This window comes from Amblyomma maculatum, chromosome 8, assembly GCF_055883805.1.
Source record: "Amblyomma maculatum isolate TAMU_Amacu chromosome 8, ASM5588380v1, whole genome shotgun sequence".
NCBI lineage: Eukaryota > Metazoa > Arthropoda > Arachnida > Ixodida > Ixodidae > Amblyomma > Amblyomma maculatum.
Window position 1 is genome coordinate 25,243,320 of NC_139351.1, and position 18,249 is coordinate 25,261,568.

General features: G+C 45.8%; 1 protein-coding gene across 1 annotated transcript; it reads right to left on the reverse strand.

Moving 5' to 3' along the window:
- Positions 1-15,565: 15,565 nt before the first annotated feature.
- On the reverse strand, positions 15,566-17,955 carry LOC146180747 (uncharacterized). The gene is made up of 2 exons (XM_084577824.1): positions 17,730-17,955; positions 15,566-15,662 (listed from the first exon to the last, which is right to left on the reverse strand). Exons 1-2 carry the CDS (start codon positions 17,953-17,955, stop codon positions 15,577-15,579), a joined length of 312 nt encoding a protein of 103 aa, XP_084433950.1. The 3' UTR covers positions 15,566-15,576.
- Positions 17,956-18,249: the final 294 nt, after the last annotated feature.

Consider the following 18,249-nt stretch of genomic DNA (forward strand, 5'->3'; position numbering starts at 1 on the left):
GCCGAGTGTCCACTCTTTACCAATCTCTTTTTCTATGAGCGGTGTACTATCAGCGTCATATGAAATGCGAACCGCGGAAAGCTGGGCCTCTGACCCAGCTTATGCCTCAGCCTGTCGACAGGAAGCATAGGTGCGGCCATACGGTTTGCGATACTTTTGCTTCTGTTTTATTTGACGTTCGTTGTCTCGTTTTGCCACTGGAGCGCCACAATAATTCTTTCTGCATATGGAAACTTGCGCAGCGTGGTTTCGCCGGCGGCAGCAGCTTGGGCCCGCGTGGATGAAGCGAGCGCTTTGATTTTGCTTTCGTCAGCGTCGTATTATCAGTGTTTGGCTGCAAAGCAAGCAATAAAATACCTGACCGTATTACGGTCGGAGTTCTGAGTGATTATCAAATCCACAATGCTTGCAAACGAGTGCACGAAGTCGAGAGCGACATACAAATTATGCTGTGCGCGCCGTTCTCGATTTCTTGCCTTCGTCTGCAAGCGTTATCAATCGCATGATGACTGAAGGGAACCAGCTCGCCCGCCCAGCAACGAATCCTGTTCTTTTAGTGAGCATATCTGTATCGCAGGCGGGAAGACTGTCATAAAATGGGAACGAACCTTCAACTCGTCATTTGAAAGCGACAATGCCAACCGTCCGGACAGTAGATAGATAGCCAATCGTCTCCCTTTACCTCCACGGTGTGCAACAACGTGTCATTGCAAAGGGAGTGGGTCGACCACTGTCGACAATCAACAGAATTTGCAAGGCATACCGAGTTGAGGGAAGGCTCAGTAACTTGCCCCGTGGGCACAGACAGTGGGTGACAAGCAAGGAAGACGACGAGATAATTGTCGCCTCTGCAGCAGACACACCCAGACACACACTCGTCAGATAAGGGATACTTTTCAGTTGGGTGCCAGCACGTGTACTATTAGACATCGCCGGCACGAGGCTTCTCTGCGAAGCCGAGTAGCGTCGCAGAAGCCGGCGCTCTCAAAGGCAAACAAATATGCAACGCCACTGATCATGGACGGTGGAGGACTGGCACTGCGTGATGTTTTCTGACGAGTCAACTTTTTCAACACGTTGGTGCCAGCATCAGCGAATTTTGAGAGCTGCAAACACCAGGTGTGTATTTGCTGCTATGTGAGCATGTAAATTCTGCAACATTTGCGGTAGAGTGGCTCAAATGCGATAGCAGTCAGGTTTAAAAAGGCTAAGCAGAAAGAAATTTTTGTTATATTCTGATACCTATCGATACTTCGTCAGTATGTGTATACTCTTTGTGCTACGTTTTTGTTTAGGCATTTTCGCCGTCTCTGGTGATCGCAAAATTACATCATAGCCACGAAATCCTCGGTTCTTTTTCTCTGTTCAGGTTCGAGCCCAAGAATTTTCATCGCGTTGCAAGCAGCGCCCGCTGCTCCATCAGTGTGTCATCATCATCATCATCATCAGCCTGATTATACCCATTGCAGGGCGAAGGCCTCTCCCATATTTCTCCACTTAACCCGGTTCTGTGCTAGCTGCATCCACTTAACCCCTGCGAACTTCTTAATCTCATCCGCCCACCTAACTTTCTGCCACCCCCTGCTACGCTTTCCTTCCTTGGAATCCAGTTTGTTACCCTCAGCGGCCATCGGTTATCCTCTCTTCGCACTACATGTCCTGCCCATCTCCATTTCTTCTTCTTAATTTCTACTAGAATGTCGGTAACTTCAGTTATTTCTCTGACCCATTCTGCACGCTTTCTATCTCTTAATGTTACCCCTGCCATTTTTCGTTCCATCAGTGTGTAAGGACGGCCTTCGACCGTTGGTTCGCCTGCACGGAAAGTTTGATGCCGGAGCTTAATGCGATGTGATCCAGAATGTCGTGGTGGTGCCCTACTACCTGGACGGCCCATTTCCCGACGGGCTGTACTATTTTCAGCAGGACCGCAGCCCAATACACACAGCCAAGTCAGTTACCTGTCTTCTGGAACAACTCGGAATCATGTTGCTGGAGTGGCCTCCGCAAGGCGCTGACATGAACATACAGGAGAATGTGTGGGGTGCTATGAAGAAGACCCGTTCGCGGCGGCCACTTCAGGCTGGCTCCCAGGATGCTTTGTGGGCCGCTGTGCAAATGGAGTGGGAGCGCTTACGGACTCGAACTTAGCGGCCCGGCTGTATGTGAGTATCCCTCGGCGAATGGCAGCGGTGAGCACGGCTAGAGGCAATTTTACGAAGTACTGACTCTTTGTGAGACAGCTGCCCACTCCTCACCGGATGCACGCCACCGACCCCTTAACGGAGCCTCCCTGAGTGTCCTTTGTATGTATGATGCCGAGGTTTTGCTCATCATATAGTTACCCTGAATAAAGGGTTTTCTTTTTTTCAATGGCGTACGGAGAGAATAGCAACTTTTTTATTTGACAACTGTGCCATGATACATAAGTTGAGAATGGGTGAAAGAATTGCAGGTGGTAAAAAAGTCAAGGAGTGACGTCCAGTTTCCTTTATATAGTCCGCGCAAGTTTCACTTTTCAAGGACAAATACTGCGGAAGGTAGCAACGTTGCACGCTGTTGTAAGCGTAATAAACATCGTGTTTTAATTGCCACGAACCGGCCCACGCTTATTCCTCGCATGGCAGACGGACGGTGATAACATTGAGATGAAGGAAGCAAAATCAAGCCGCTGCCGCCAGCGAAACCACGCTGCGGAAGTTTCCATACGCAGAAAGAATGATTGTGGCGCCCCAGTAGCGAAACGCGACAACGATCGTCAAATAAAACAGAAGCAAAAGTATCGCAAACCGGATGGCCGCACCTATGCTTCCTGTCGACAGGCTGAGGCATAAGCTGGGTCAGAGGCCGAGCTTTCCGCGGTTCGCATTTCATTTGACGCTGATAGTACGTGGTCCACCACTGTCGACGATGCAGGGCGTTTCCAGTGTTCCAGTTCCCTCTTGAGATATCCTGCACGTGGTACGTCGTTATACTTACTTCGCTCTTCGTATCAATCTGCTGAGGCCACCAAAACTTACAAAACACGTGTAAGCGTAGTTGCTGCGGTTAACGCTATGCTGGGCCACAAAGCGTTATGCTAGGCCTCTTTCTTCTCTTTAAGAGGAATTCGTCGAGTGATAGTAAATAAAGACATATTTCATATAACATGCGCATAATACTGCTGTACTGTTTATAGCTGCTTCCCTCGTGCATTATTTGAAGACCCCAGGGCAGGAATCGCAAAACGCGTGTTAGCTGCCGTGGCGAACGCTAGGCCTTATTGCTACAGGGCTGCGCTTAGTACGGCTTTGCTACGGCGTGTTTTTTTTCTCACATGAACACCATTAACTATAACAACTGTATAATTATCTGAAGTATGTATTCTGTGCAGCCTAAATAATTGCCGCTTACCTCGTACATTACAGATATAGAGCCTCGTGCGACATCATCTGCAGCATCATGCCGTCCGCGTCTTTCATTTCAACGCTGCCCTGACGATCACCTAGGCCTCGCGACAGGAGTATATATCGTGCACACAGTGTGACTTTCTGTCGTGTTTTTTTTTTCTCTCTTATATAGCCATCCATATTTTGAAGCTTCTCTTCGCGGTGCTGTCCGAAGATCGTTTCGACAGCATGGGGAATGTAGGCAGCGTATTTACCACACTTACAGTGTCGTCGCTTCGACGTACTGTGCACAAAGTGTCACGATAGGCCTTTTTTTTTAAAGAGGAATTCGTCAATTGATAGTAAGTAACATTATATATTTCATATAACATGCGCATAACGCTGCTGTACTGCTTATAGCTGCTTCCCTCGTGCATTATTTTAAGACCCCAGGGCAGGAATCGCAAAACGCGTATTACCTGCCGTGGCGAACTCTAGGCCTTATTGCAACAGAGCTGAACTCAGTGCGGCTTTGTTATGTCGTGTTTTATTTTTAATATTGACACAATGTACTATAACTACGGCATAATCGTCTGAAATATGGATTCTGTAAGCCTAAATATTTGCCGCTTACCTCGTGCATTACAGATACACACTAAACAATTTGGTTGGAAATTGGCTTGTCCCCAGACGCCTACCCTTTTTTACTGAAAGGGTGCAACCAGTAGGGTGCAGAAAATAGGGTGCAGATACCGCACCCTTAAAGGAGGGTACTAACTGAAAATTTTAGAGGGCGCAATATTTCCTTCACACCCTTACGAAATGGGTGCTCGAAGGGTACGCCACATGCATATGGACTCGCATGAAGGAGATGCCTCGGAATGATGCGTGCCAAGAAATGCATCCACAAATGTATATAAATACTGTAGGCCTGCATTTCGAGTCTTCATGATCCTGGCCCTCGATTGCTACAAGCAGAGGAACTTACTGTCAATGCTCGGTCACAACTGATCTCTTCCCGTGTTTTGACCAATGCAGGCGCGAGTACACTTAACAAAGGTCAGTGCATGGCAATCAATATTCAGTGCATGACAATGTAACAGAAAATGCTTCCCACAGATGTAATGCTCTAGCTAAGCAATTTTACGATCCCGTTTTAGACATATACGGCTTCAGTTGAAGGCCTCTCTCTGTACATATCACGCAGATGCTTGTCCACCATCCGAACATGCCTACAGAGTATACAAACATATCAGATAGTGCAGGCTGATCCCTGAAAGTGTGATGTTATTTTTCCCAGCAAAGGCAAATAATATACACCTGCAGCATTGCATGCATGCATATAGAGTGACAGCTATCAGTTTTGGTGGCAAAGTTTATTAACACTATAACCAAAATATTTTGTTGGTTTACATAGTGAACTTCCCAAAATGACTTAAAATGAAATTTATCACAATCATGATGTAAATAAAACAAAATATCACATCACTGACGTGTGAAATGCACCGCCCTCCTATTGAAATGGCTAAGAAATACTTTATCAGGTGCGAGACAGCAAAAATAAGCTTTCAATACAAAATGTGCATTCTGGAGCAGCTGTGGAGCATAACTGTAATTTCAAAAAAGCTATATCAGTTGCTCAGGGTACCTTGACTGAATGCACTCAATGTAAATGTTCACTGAACCATGAAGACTTCTGCTATTCCCTCCTCGGACTGCATCACAGTAGAAATACCTACTTAAAAATGGCCCCATCACATTTGGAATCCGCAATGCGGCATAAATTTAGACACACAAAATATTGCCTGAATTCTAATGATGAGCAATGATGGAATGCACACAAGTGCAGTGCCAATGAAATAACACCTCAACAAAACTTGTAAATGGGCGAAATGGTGCATTGCAACTTTGCGAAAGGACGAAGGAAAAAGGAACAGAGTAAGGAACAGAGACAGGGAAAAAGGAAGGAAGGGACGATAACAGATTTTATCGCCAGAGAAAAAGGGAATATGCATTGGTTCGTGCGTTGCTCGGTTCTTTGCGTGTTTTTAGCTTTTGGAGACCACGCCCTTGAGCAGAGGTTTCATGTTTGTTCTATGTACGCTCCGTGGGCACGGCAAAGACTTTTGCCCTACCTATCAGCACATCAGAACTATTAAGAGAGCTATCGCTAACTAATGCTTTGGATCAGCGCTCACAAAGTCTTGCCTGCATGCTGTGCAGTCAAGTGTTAGTAAGCAATTACACAGGTTGCTCTCTGTCGGTTACCCCTGCACGATCATTGTGTCAGTGACGGAAGCCGTTCTTCAGAAAACCAAGCGAGCCATGTTTGGGAAAAAGATTGCGCCGGAGAAAAATACGGTTATACCTGCTGTGGTATCGTATATGCATAAGGTTGCCCACCACGTTAAGAAAGTAGCGAAAGGACATTGCATGCCGGTGGTGTTCTCCACTCGGAAGAAGATGGCTGAGTGGTGCTCACGCATTTCGCGTTTTGGAAAACCGAGCGGATGTAAGGCGCATGCTAACCGGTTTGTGAACTGCTCCATGGGGGTCGTTTATGAGATCCCGTTCACCTGTGAGAAGACATACATAGGCCACACGGGTGCTATAATAATCATCGGACAGGGGATCATTTGCGGGCTTTAAAGCACATTGAGCAAACTGCAGTGTGCGAGTCGCAACTGAGTGACATTAAGATCCTGGGCAGAGGCCGCTATAAGACAGCCTGTGAACTGTTGCAAGCGTTTCACATCGGGAAAAATGGAGATAAGTGTGTGAGGGATACGTCGGTGCGGCTCTGGAAGGCAGAGACCATTTTTCTTGATCGTGTTTTGTAATATTTTGTTTCCTTGTTTTGACTCTTGTCTTTCTGTTATTGATATATACTGTCTCCCTTTCAGCATATGTTTACTGCTGTTGCTGCAAATAAATCGGATGAGAGTTAGCGCGTGTCCTGTGTTGTCTTCACTTGTATGTGTCTTCCTGTGCACTTTTACCTTTCATCAAGTTGAAATAACAGCTGCTACCACAAAACATTTCGAAAGCTTGGACGTCCCTGGAAGCCACCGAATATGGGGAGAAAATATCACGCTTGCCTGGCTTTTTTGGTGTAGGTTCACACAATTTTTGCCAAATTAATGCTTGCAGCAAAGCATGACACAGAAAACTATTTGCATCACAACTACACATCTGTCCCAACCCCTGATACATGTCTACAAATAATAAACAAGTAAACGAAACACAAAATAGCCCAACATACAACTCAGCCTCTTTAAAATTGCATACTTCGGTAGATTTTGTTGAGAAATTTTGTAGTCACCGGTCAAGGCGAAGGAAGAGCCGCTCCAGCACAACGAACGTGTTGAACAGCTTGCGGTTGTAATGGATGTTGAAAAGCCAGTAAGCAGACACAACAGCTGCCAGTCCCTCCTCTGCATTTTTCACGGAGACGAGCTTATCCCGGCCCACCCTCATATGCAGCTGGTCGGCATCCTCAACGTCTTTACCAGAGTACAAGATTCAAGGGGTAGCTGGAACACTTGAGTCCTGAAGGGGCAATTAAATATTGCATCAGTACCAACTGCCCATACCATACCATACCTCACTTTGATGCACTCTTTGTAAAGCTGCTTAAGGCTGTACTACAAACAACATTAACACAAATTGCTTGTTTGATAGGTGCACCTAAATATTTATGACCCATGGAATTATTTCAACGAAGGGCATTATGTCCACAATCCTAACTGGTAGCTTTAAATTTCTCTCTCCTGAAACAAAATTTACTCAGGTTACCATATGTGTGACTTAAATTGAACACTGATGGAAACACAGCACAATTCTCTTCCCAACTATAATCTGCAAGCTGTTTTGAGACGCCACTAAAAAAATTGTTATGGGGTAGTAGAGGTTGTGTGACTGCACTGCTTCCGATGAAAATATTCACAATAGATATGTGAGTACGGCATAGCCTTTAGTGAAATGCAGTATTACAGTTCTATTCATGCCACAATATAGAAAACTATTTGACTCTCATATACAGTGTGACACCATGTCCTGCGAACAGTTCTAAACTTCTTGCCTCTATTGATGTTGCTGTTGCTCTTTCCTTCATCAACTTGTGAAAGCATTTTATTCCACCGATTCTAATTTGAAATTAGGTTTGCGGTTTAGGTTTATGAGACGTAAAGTCCCAAAGCAATTGGTCAGGCTATGAGAGACACCATAGTGGAGGGCTCAAGATTTCCAGGGTTCTTTAACATGCGCTGATGACGCATAGACTTTTCGCCTCCATCGAAAAGTGGCCGCTGAAGCCGGGATTCGATCCCGCGTCTATGGGCACCGCAGTCAAATATCAAACCACTGAACCAGTGCTCTGTCTGTCGCTCAATATTGGAAACATCAGGTATCAAGCAAATCTTGACCTTGGAAAGAGAAGTTGGCTTTCTATCAGAGAGTGTTTTCAAAAGAATCAAGGTCATCCAGTGGAAGGTTTTTTTAATGGACACATATAATGGTTCTCAGTAGAGTAATTACCTTCACCTGCTAAAGGCAGAATTATTGCTGCAAAGCATAACACACATTTTTAAGTGTTGCAACACACCTTTAAAAGAAGGTGCTCCTTATAATAAACATTCATGTGATAGTGCTGGTCCTGCTTTCTTCCTTTGTCACTTGTCTCCGTGCTTTTACCCCCTTCATGTGATAGAGTTGCTAAGAAAAAAAAATGACCTCTATGATTCATTGCTCGCTACGAAAATTGAAAATGAAAATACAAAAATATAAGGGCGTGAGTTAACTGAACGCGAAAGTTTAGGTTTGGTGAAGTAAATCTTTGCCAAACTAGTATATTAAAAAGAAATCCAAGTTCTCAAAAGCTGGTAACAAGCAGGTGTAAGTGCATGCTTCAAAACCGCCAGAAAGAAATAATTCCTGCATGAAGTACGACAGAAATGGCTGCTGGGATGCATATTGATAGGTGAGGATTTCTCTGGTTATATGAACGCTTGAGGTAACACCCTTTTCGGAGGTTACCAAACCACACCTGCGTCAAGAAAGCAAAGCAAAATTTGATGATTAAGGAAATTTCAGTCCAGATCGTTCTACTGATTAACTAGCTTACCATCGTGAAGTGGTTATACTCCAGCACTTCAAAGGTGATTTCCTATGGCCTCATCTTGTTCCAAATCTTGTTCCATAAAATTGGAGCTGTCTAATTTATTTCCAGGTACATGGATACTAATAATGGGGACCTTTCCGCTAAAAATCATTTTAAAAGCAGGCGTGCTTGCGAAGATTGTACTTCAAAGAAACCTTCTTTGACAATCAGGATCAGAGCAAGTGGCAGACTTCTGTGGTAAAATGTAAGCAGTAGTGTAGTTTTTTATGCTATTATGTGCGGCAACTTCACCGATTTTGTCGTGCATAAGGATGGTCCTATCATCCGACGCCGTTGCAATTTTTAACAACCACAAATGCGCTGTTTTTATAGCTTTGTACCAATGCCCAGTATCGGAAACTGCATTTTTCCGCTAATTAGTTCGTTGTAAGCGCCGGGCACGCTGAGCCAACTCAGTTATCGATGAACTTGAGACACTTGTCGATGACGGAAAGCTGGAAAGCGCAGAAGCTAAGGTCAGTGCATTTCCGCAGATCAAGCATAACTATAATGCATAACTACAACGACACAGCCCACAAATAATCGAAAATGAAGAAGACAATGGATCACACTTTCTGACCAATAGTTGATTGTTATGGGTTTGCGGGTGTTGGAGAACTCCCACAGTGGGCAGTTTGGCAACGTTCCGCTGCGGTGAAACTGAACTCCGATGTGAAATTTATTGTTTTATCAACTGTTCAGAATGGAGGCTGCTAACCACGGAGATGCTGCAGTGGCTCAGCCGTTATAGCACACAGCTGCTGACCCAAAAGACACGTGTTTGATTCTGGCCGTGTTGGTCGCGTTTCAGCAACGGTGAAATGCTAGCACACATTAGGTCTCATTTACTCGTAATATCAGTTCACGACGAAGAACCCCAGTTAGTTGAAATTAATCGAAGCTCTTCAAATACATTGTCTTTTACAGCCTGAGTTGCTTTGGGGACGTTAAACCCCCTAAATCAAACAAAACCAAACAATGGCCCATTAATAAGGTGTGTGCAAATAGTGGATCAGACCACAGGAGGTCTGGACGACTCAGCTACCAAGCCACACAAATGTGACTAGTTCAAGGGACTTGCAGACTTGCACAGAGACCAGCTACTGAACACGGTTTAAAGTAGTGCCATTTGTGTCATTTGGCAGCATGGTCCTCTAGACCACCCATGATCAGGTCCCTTTGTTTCAACGCTATTCAGATTTCCTTTTCTTTTGTTGTAGCCTCTTACTGTTTTAGCAGCATAAATCTACCACTGCGTATAGTTCTATTAGACTGCTTCAGTGGCATAGCTAGTCTTAAGCGGATAAAGAAAAAGCTTGTTCTCAAGGCTCAGGGCTATACACTTGCAGACTTTAGCTGCATCAGCCTTCAGCATACGATCGGTTGCGTTAACACGATATATACAATTTAGAGGACCATCTATGTCTTTCTGACAAACACTGTTTCACACTTCGCTCTTTGAGCATTAAAAACACATGTGGTATATCCTTGCAAGGGGATTTCGTCTGTTGGGGAACTTGTGCCCGCCTGAACGGTTGAATTGGCCCGACGATACCTGTCCAGTTTCTCAGCCCACGATGTGCATGCCTCTACCGCAACTTTTAGAGAAATGACAGCCTTCATCAGACTGCACACCTTTGCCGAAAAATGGTTATCTGTCTAAAGTACTACAGCGCGCCCTTGGCTTGTATTCTTTCAACATAGTAGACATAATATATTGCACAAGTGGCCAATGACTGTACTGGGCACAAAGCCTAGGCATTGCAGAAGAAATACGGAATTTTTCAAGTATTTGCAAATGTACATGTCTCGTTCCATTCACAAACTTTGAAAGGCGCCCTTTCATGTCTTCATAAGGGTACGCTGAAAAATTCCACAACGCACCCTACTCCTGAACGCAGTCTACAAGATGAAGGGGTTAGTAAGGATTGAATGACAGATGTTCTCTTCTGTAGAGTTCTTGATATTATTTTAACTAGGTCATTTCCTTCTGCACTAACCTCAATTGAACGATGTTACCGAGTCACTAAGGAGAAAGTGCATAAGGCGCACGAACTCGACCCAGTTGTTGTACACACCTTGAAGAATTCCGCGAAGAACAACTGGTGAGAAATATAGAAGCCACTTGCGCCACTCGGCAGACTTCCAGTATTTTTTCACAGTGAGTGACCTGGGCAAGCGTGACATTTCACAGACAGGCTGCAACTTTTTCAAGCGCATATCGAGCTCTTGTATGCAGCCCCCCAAGCTGTACGGAAATGTTGCTTTGTGGGCAAGCCACGTGCATGCAGTGGCCCTTACAAAGCCAGAGCACACTGCATGCATGTAGTCAACCACAAAACTAAAGGAAAATTTAAATGACAGTTTCAAGAGGATGCTGCTCCCCTTGATTCCATTTACATGAAAGCCTTTGCTGTCTGCCTCCTATACATGCCTTCTCATTGCACTGTCAGTCCCCATTTTGCTTTTCAGTGACATAATCAAGTACACTCGAACATGCCACTCTCCTTTTCGAACAACTTCTCCTTTCTGTGTGCACCAACCACACTCATGTTCCCCATTGAACTGGTTCATGTTCAACATGGCACTCGCAACTGTGTCAATTATACATGACCCAGGGAAAACACGGGCTCACTCAGTGACCACTTCCTGATTTTGCCAAGAAAGCCATGTGTGACAAGACGTTTAAATCCTCAAGAAATGATTTTAAAAAACACTCCATTGCTCTCGTCAAACCATAAACCAGCAACAAGAATATGCTTGAGCCGTTCTTTAAAAGGCAGCTCATTAATGTGTAGTTGGATAGGTCAAATTTAATATTTGGATGATTTAAAAAGGGGTACATTAAATGACAGAGAGACGTCGTCTTCCCAAGACCAAGCTCATGGTATCCTTTGTTCTGAGTGATGCCACAGTCATCAATGATTCGGTTTCTTTTTATGAGTTTCGGATGGAGAGTTGGATCAAGTAACAGGTTCCACAGTTGCGACTCTATGCCGAGATACAAGAAGTAGGAGCCCTCCTCAATCAGATCTCAAATGATATGCATTACTTTGCACACGGGGCATTACACGGGGCATTGAATTTATTTGTCATCTTCGTGCAATTTCCCTAAAAAAGCATTTTCTGTCTTACAATAGAAGACTTTCTGTGGCTGTTCTGTAACAAACTGCTTGAAAAAAAAGTACTTTGCTTTAAGGACTGTACATGCAACTTTTCAAACATCTTTTCACTGCACAGAATGACAGGGTCATTTCTTGATAGGAAAAAAACAAACATAGCTTTTCACAAAAAAAAGGTAGAGTTTTCAATGTAGTTCAACCGAGTGGACATGTAAAAGCATGTGTTTAGCCTGGTCAGCAATGCTTTTGCACTAAAGGTACTGATGAAATAGTGGTGTAATGCAGTAGTTAGGGAAGTGAAAAGGTGCAGGTGCGTTCAAAACTCTTGTGCCCCTTTTCTCGATTCGAGCAATGTCAATTTTCAAAAAAGGACCGCCAAATTGGGCAGGTGTCAACAAAGCTTCTCCTGTAAGACGAAATCGATTTGGATCTCGTAAGTGATGCTTGCGCATTAAAATAGAAGTCGACATCGAAGACGGTTTTGTGTCTCAGAGGTGCTGTCTGATGCTATAACGTTTTATTCTGTCATTGTGCAACTTTTTACTTGTTATTTGAGTACACTGCAGCTGATTTTATGTTGCGGTAACATTGTACCAAATAAAAAACTGGGCAGACGTTTTTGTTTATAAGCCCGGTCCCCACTGCGGAAACATTCTGTCGAATCTGTCTGTCAATAGTGTGTTTGTGTACTCTCAGCTACCTTGTCAAGCCCGACTCATACAAGTGGGAAACTTCCCGCAGCGGCCCAGGGTTGACGGCGCCTCTGCGTTACAGCTCCTCGGAAGGACGCTCACACTACGCGCGTTTCCCCCCTGCGTTTTTCTTGGAATGCAAGGGAACGGAGCAAGAAGGGTAGTCATGCGACACCAGAGAATAAGGGAAAGCACTTTCTTTTCTCGCGTCGTCATATTGCCCGTCACTCGCGCAGCCGCCGCAGGGGAGTCATTGACTCTGACTGACGTCACGGTGCGCGGTCAGCTCCGCTTGCCTAGTCCGTTCTGTGGGAAGGGAAAAATAGCTCCCGACCCCATCGCTCCGCGGGTCGTCAAACAAGTCAGCTTGCAGGGAACAAAATATGGCCGATTCGAATAATTAATCAAATACGAAGTAGTTGCGTAGCACCGTTTATTTCAGTTATACCTTTCATGCATTACCACACACATCTGCTGTTTACACTCTCTCCAATATCTTCCCTCAGCTCACGCAAGAGGTGGCCAGCAGTCACAAAGACAAGCAGCGCCGACGGTTGCGCTTCCAAAACACACAACACACAAGCCTAAGGCGCAAACATTCCGATCGCTGCCCTTGGTCGGTTGCGCGCGGGCGGCGGTTTCAAAGAGACTAAGTTCAGGCCTCTTCCCTGAGAAGATACCGACAGCAGCTCCCTCTGCCGCGCATTCTCCCCAGCCCATGTTTCGCCGCGATTTATGGCCTCCGCGCCTCTTCCCCTCAAACCAAGATACAGAGCAGTTAGCGCCGAACCCACAACCACTGCGGTTACGCTGTGATTTTTAACTGCCCTGGTTTGCCTTCTTCGCGGCACGGTCGAAGCGCTACTTTTCCGAGAATCGGAACTGACCGAACCGACGGCGTCGCCTGTTTCCATCTGTTCCTATACCACTTCCGAAGGGTGGCCGCCTGCGCGACCGTCATAAATAAACTCGCGTCAAGCTGCCACTGGACCTTGGCCGCCACTTCGAATGTCCCCCGTGACAGTGGACCAGCGGTGAACACTTGGTTTCTAGGAAAAGCTCGCGAACTTACCTGTCGATTTATGGGCCTCCGGCTTTCCGGTTCTGCCTTCGTAGCCGTTGTACTCAGCACGTCGAGCACGGCGAACCTGCGCCGCAGTGCCAGATGGCCCGGCTTCATCCATTACGACGCGAAACAAACGCAGTCACGCTTGTGCTACGTTGCCCAGCGACGGCCGCCACGTCCGCAACTGACACGCCCCTCTCTCACTGTCTTACTCCATGCGGTCGCTCCGCCCCCTCATTGTTAAGTCGCGTGATGCGGGCGTAGGCACTTTCCCTTCCTTCTCTTCAAGTTCATGGAGAGATGGATGGACAGAGAGAGAGAGAGAGCGGCTTCTACTACAGCTCTGCGGCCGCTCCACCTCCTCAAAACTGAGCCACGAGACGCGCGCGAAGCCACCTTCTCTTTCTCCACTTCAAATTCACAAAGAGAGAGAGAGTGAGCGGCTTTGGACAGACCTCGGCGAAATCTGTGATTGTGGCTAGTACTAGTAGTGCTACGCACTAAAAAAACAGCTCCTGCGGGAACCGCTTCAACAAGAACTGTCCGGAAGCACGTCAGGGAGATTTAGAATAGGGGGACCCTATCGGTTAGGGGGATAGGGTAATAGCGGGGCGCGATTGCGCATGCGCAGAACCCAAGCGTGCCTTGGGTTTTTGGGTTAGCGGACGACGGCGACCCTATCTCGGCGAAATAGCGTGGACCCTATCGCCGGATAGGGTCGGGCAACATGGCGGCGTCCGTCGAAGCGGAGACTTCTCGCCTCATATCGCATTCGCCGTGGATTCATCCCTGTAAGCTGTATGTATCGCAAATAAACCAAGCAGCCTTATTTCTCTTCGTTTCAGCGTGCCTTGACCGTAAAGATTAAACGATGAAATGCTCGTTTTGTTGAGATCGCTTCTCGACACTCGCCATGGAAAGGCTTAACGAGAGGAGTCTCTGCTGTTGTCACGGAAATGTCAGGAACCGGAAGTTGTTGAAACACAATCAAAAAAAGGAACGTGAAGAGTCAAGTCTGGTCAAGCCAGGGTCAAGCAGTGTTTGACATGGCAGGAGCGAAGGTGGCCGCGGCTTCGCGATTGCGGTTCACAATCACGGATGACCTGTATTTGCTGCGCGAGGTCATAGCAGTAAACCCCTTCGGATAGTCGTGTCGATGGTCCGTAGTTGCGTATAACCTTAACGCGGCTCTGAAAAACAAAATTTACGCCGCGCGCAATACGCGACCGATGCGATCTGCTGCTGGGGCAATTTCAACACAACGACCGGGCCAACCTGCGCAAGTACGTACCGCTGCCATCATTTTCTTCAAACCTTGCATAATATTTCCTTCGTGATATGAGCTTTGTATTTATGATCGCCAGCTGACAGCAGTGCGTAAGGATGGTGTTTACACGTGCAGGTCAGGCACGGAAGAGCAGTATCATGAAAAAGAAGCTGCTGCAAGAAATATCTGATATCGCCAAAGAACACGGCCACATAGTAAAAACGAGAGCTACCAGAAAGATTGCCTGTGCCCGTCCACTGACAGCGCCCACACGGGCTGCGGAGCGGAACTCCGCGGTATTGGCCAGGGATGCAGCTGCCACAGCCTACACTGCAGCCCTGGACGCAGATCCCTGCACCGCAGACCTGACATGTTCAGTGAAAAACGCATGTGAGACCATTTTGTGGTAAACGCGCGCCGCGAGGACGTGAATTGCTATAGCCCTTAAGAAAATATGCACTGTGTGTCTTTAGAAACTCCAGTGACTTTATACATTAGACTCATTTGTATGTCTCATGACTGTCTTGTGAGCTTTCCTCATGCATTCCTAATGGCATTCAAAACCATATTGGCCACCGTGAGTCTAGTGTGTTCCTAATGCATGCTTTTCTGATGGCAGGCTAATGTGTGCTTTCTGTCATGACGGAGCTTATGCATTTGAATCCTTGATGCTCCCCTGTTGCCATCATGATGTCTTGTACGGCTATTTTGCTCCCTGTAAACACTGCCAGTGCAGCAGGACGTTTAACTGTTTGGGTTGTGTGAAGTGGCTACCATGTTTTGGTCGCTGCAAACAAACATGCAAATATAAATACCCATGTGTTGTTTGGAAATGTATAATAAATCCTTCAAAACAAAAGGCGCCTGGCTAGCAGAGATAGACCCACACATAGTACGTGCCCTCTATTTAATTTCACGACTTAACATCGACGACAGGCTGTTCTTCAGCTGTATCATTGTTGCTGTCGGGAATCGGCTGCAGGTGTAGCCTGCAAGAAAGAAAAAAAGTTTGCCACTTGGGCTGTAGCAAAAAAAGAAAAAATTCATGCCGCATCGATTCAATTCACAAACTTCATCATATTATCATAGATCTCTGCACAAATTCAATAATCAAAACTGCACCCATGCAAAGATGACTTCAACAGTACCAAACTTCACAGGTACTGTATACCAGCAACACACTGCTAAAGAGAGGTAATACACACGAATACACAGTCGCTACACAATACCTAAAAAAGAAGTAAATGCACTAAATAATGGACACTAAAAAATTCATTTAATGCAAGAACACGTACATTCAATGCATCCATTTATTGTTTGCACTGCAGACCTCGCTTTGAGAACAAGGACGACTCAACTTGTGAAGTTATATATGCCTGCAGGAGTCGCAACCCTATTGCAAAAACCAGCGCTACTGGTTCCCAGTGCCCCAGTGCCATACCTGATTATGGGCCCAGTATGACGCTGAAGACTGGGCGCACTGGGACGCGGCATAATGGCACGCTCCGCACTGGTGGCACTGGTCGCCAGGAGAAAAAAAGGCCTAGGATAAAAATTAAAAGCTAAAAAGTAACGAAGCACCTCAAGTACATTAAAAAAAAGCTTAAAAAGCAAAAAAAAAAAAGAGCAGCACCTAGCGCGTTTATAAGTCTGCACCTCTTAATCTTGCTCACTTCGCTAACTTGGCCATGCCAAGAACTGAAAACCTTTGAAAGATTTTTGCATTTGATGTCATGATAGCATTTATAAGGTTGGGACTTCCTGTTTTGCAGTCTACAGGCCCCCCCATTGCTGCCGCTCTAACAATTACAACTTCTTGATCATTGGAGCTTATCATTGGAGCTTGCTGCCTACTCTCACGACTAGCAACTAATGTTCTGGATGACTATGCGCATTATTTTGTGCACTGGAATCATTTTAAAGTGTGGAGTTTGATATCACTGGCAAATTTACCAGCGCCGACTCTTCAGCGCTGCTCTGCTACCGTGGGCGTAATTTTCAGTGAACACGGAGCTGTAGCACAAACCTTTAAGGAAAAAAGTGCGACCAAGCTTCAATACCGGCAAGTGCAGCAGCGACGACACTATTTTGCATGTAACTAAAATTATTTGTATGTAAACATTTCGGGAAGCATTGCGATGACCGAGGGCTCGGCTGCTTTATACGCAGAGAAAGAAGGAGCGGAAAAGCTTGAGAAACATGCAAAATATTATGCAATACAAGCGCTGTATGTTTTTTTCTCCCATGGGCCCATCGCTTGGTAAACTATTCCTTGTTTTATTTTTTTTTTCTTTCTGCTGTTTATACTGGGCCGCGGTGCAGGCTACGCTTGCTTGCGATTGAGCCCCCATTGAACATTTTGGCAGTAATCATTGTGTTGGAGTGCCCTTAGTCAGCTGTGAAGTTTGTTATGCATGGTAGCCTACATTATTCAATTCCAGTTTTAGCTGTATGTTAACCGTCAGTGTGTCATGATATATCAGAGGAGCGACGGTCGTAGTCTCTCTCGAAACGACCTATTGAAACATGGAAACTCTAGAAAAAAAAATACTGCCTTTGTTTTCTTACAGGTGCGCAACGAATTCGCAGCAAAAAGTGCTTACTTGAACCATATTTTTCATATGCGCCCCGATGGTTGATTGCGAGTACGCTGTTCCCATGTTGGCCACTGAGGGATGCTAACTGGTCGATGCCGCGGGACGCACCGATTATACTGGGTAGGACCAGTGCGGCCCCAGCACACATAAAGAGCTTCTCTCAGTGCATCGCGGATGCCAGCGACACACCCAGCTTCAAAAAGCTAATCCCAGCGCTTTTCTCCCATCGTACCGGTGCAACCAGTGTCTTCCCGTCACTGCTCCATTGATTATTGCAGACCCCCCCCCCCCCCAAGATCCAGTGCAAAACCGAGGCGAAAATCTTACTGGTTTCGTACTGGAAGACGCTGGTTCTTGCAATAGGGAACTAATACATTAACCAATGCATTAAATGTTCTGTGCAGAACTCCGGAAGAAAAAGTAAAAGTCAGGAATGACAAAGGCCCCCCAAATGCATACCTAGCACAGCGTTGAGCCGCAGAGGGTCCAAAGGGTCCTTATGAGTGCCATCTTTATGGGCCTTGCTGCCCTTCCCAAACAAGGATTTTCCTTTCATCTCTTCCTCTGTAAAGACCTGCCTCAGAAGGCTTCTTGCAAACTTTGTCGGAAGTCCTTGACTACGAACAACAAAGCGGTCGATCGTCGACTTTTCAACTTTTACTCCATTCCCAATGTCAACCTGCATAAAAAAGAAACAAGCACAAAAAATGACATAGTTACACATCTGCTATTAATAGGCGAGAAATCACTCAGTACCCTTAGGGTTTAATCTGGCTCGTAGTTCGTTGAACATCAATAAGTTTTCATCTGAAGGACTCCACCTGTGGCACACAGTGAGAGCACAGGGGCTTGTGAAATGCGGTCATAGGCTAGAAATGATAACACTGCAAACGTATGAGTAGAACCACTTCCACTCTTAGAGGCGATGCTTAAAGCAAGGAAACACAAAAGCAAGGTGACATTGACCAGCCACAATTTT

What these genes read in the sequence shown, in the direction of transcription:
- LOC146180747 (XM_084577824.1), bottom strand. Translation starts at nt 17,955, where the DNA reads ATGCAGGTTGACATTGGGAATGGAGTAAAAGTTGAAAAGTCGACGATC. An exon ending in GCGGCTCAACGCTGTGCTAG is followed by an intron (nt 15,663 to 17,729) that starts GTATGCATTTGG and finishes TCTTTCTTGCAG; the next exon opens with GCTACACCTGCAGCCGATTC.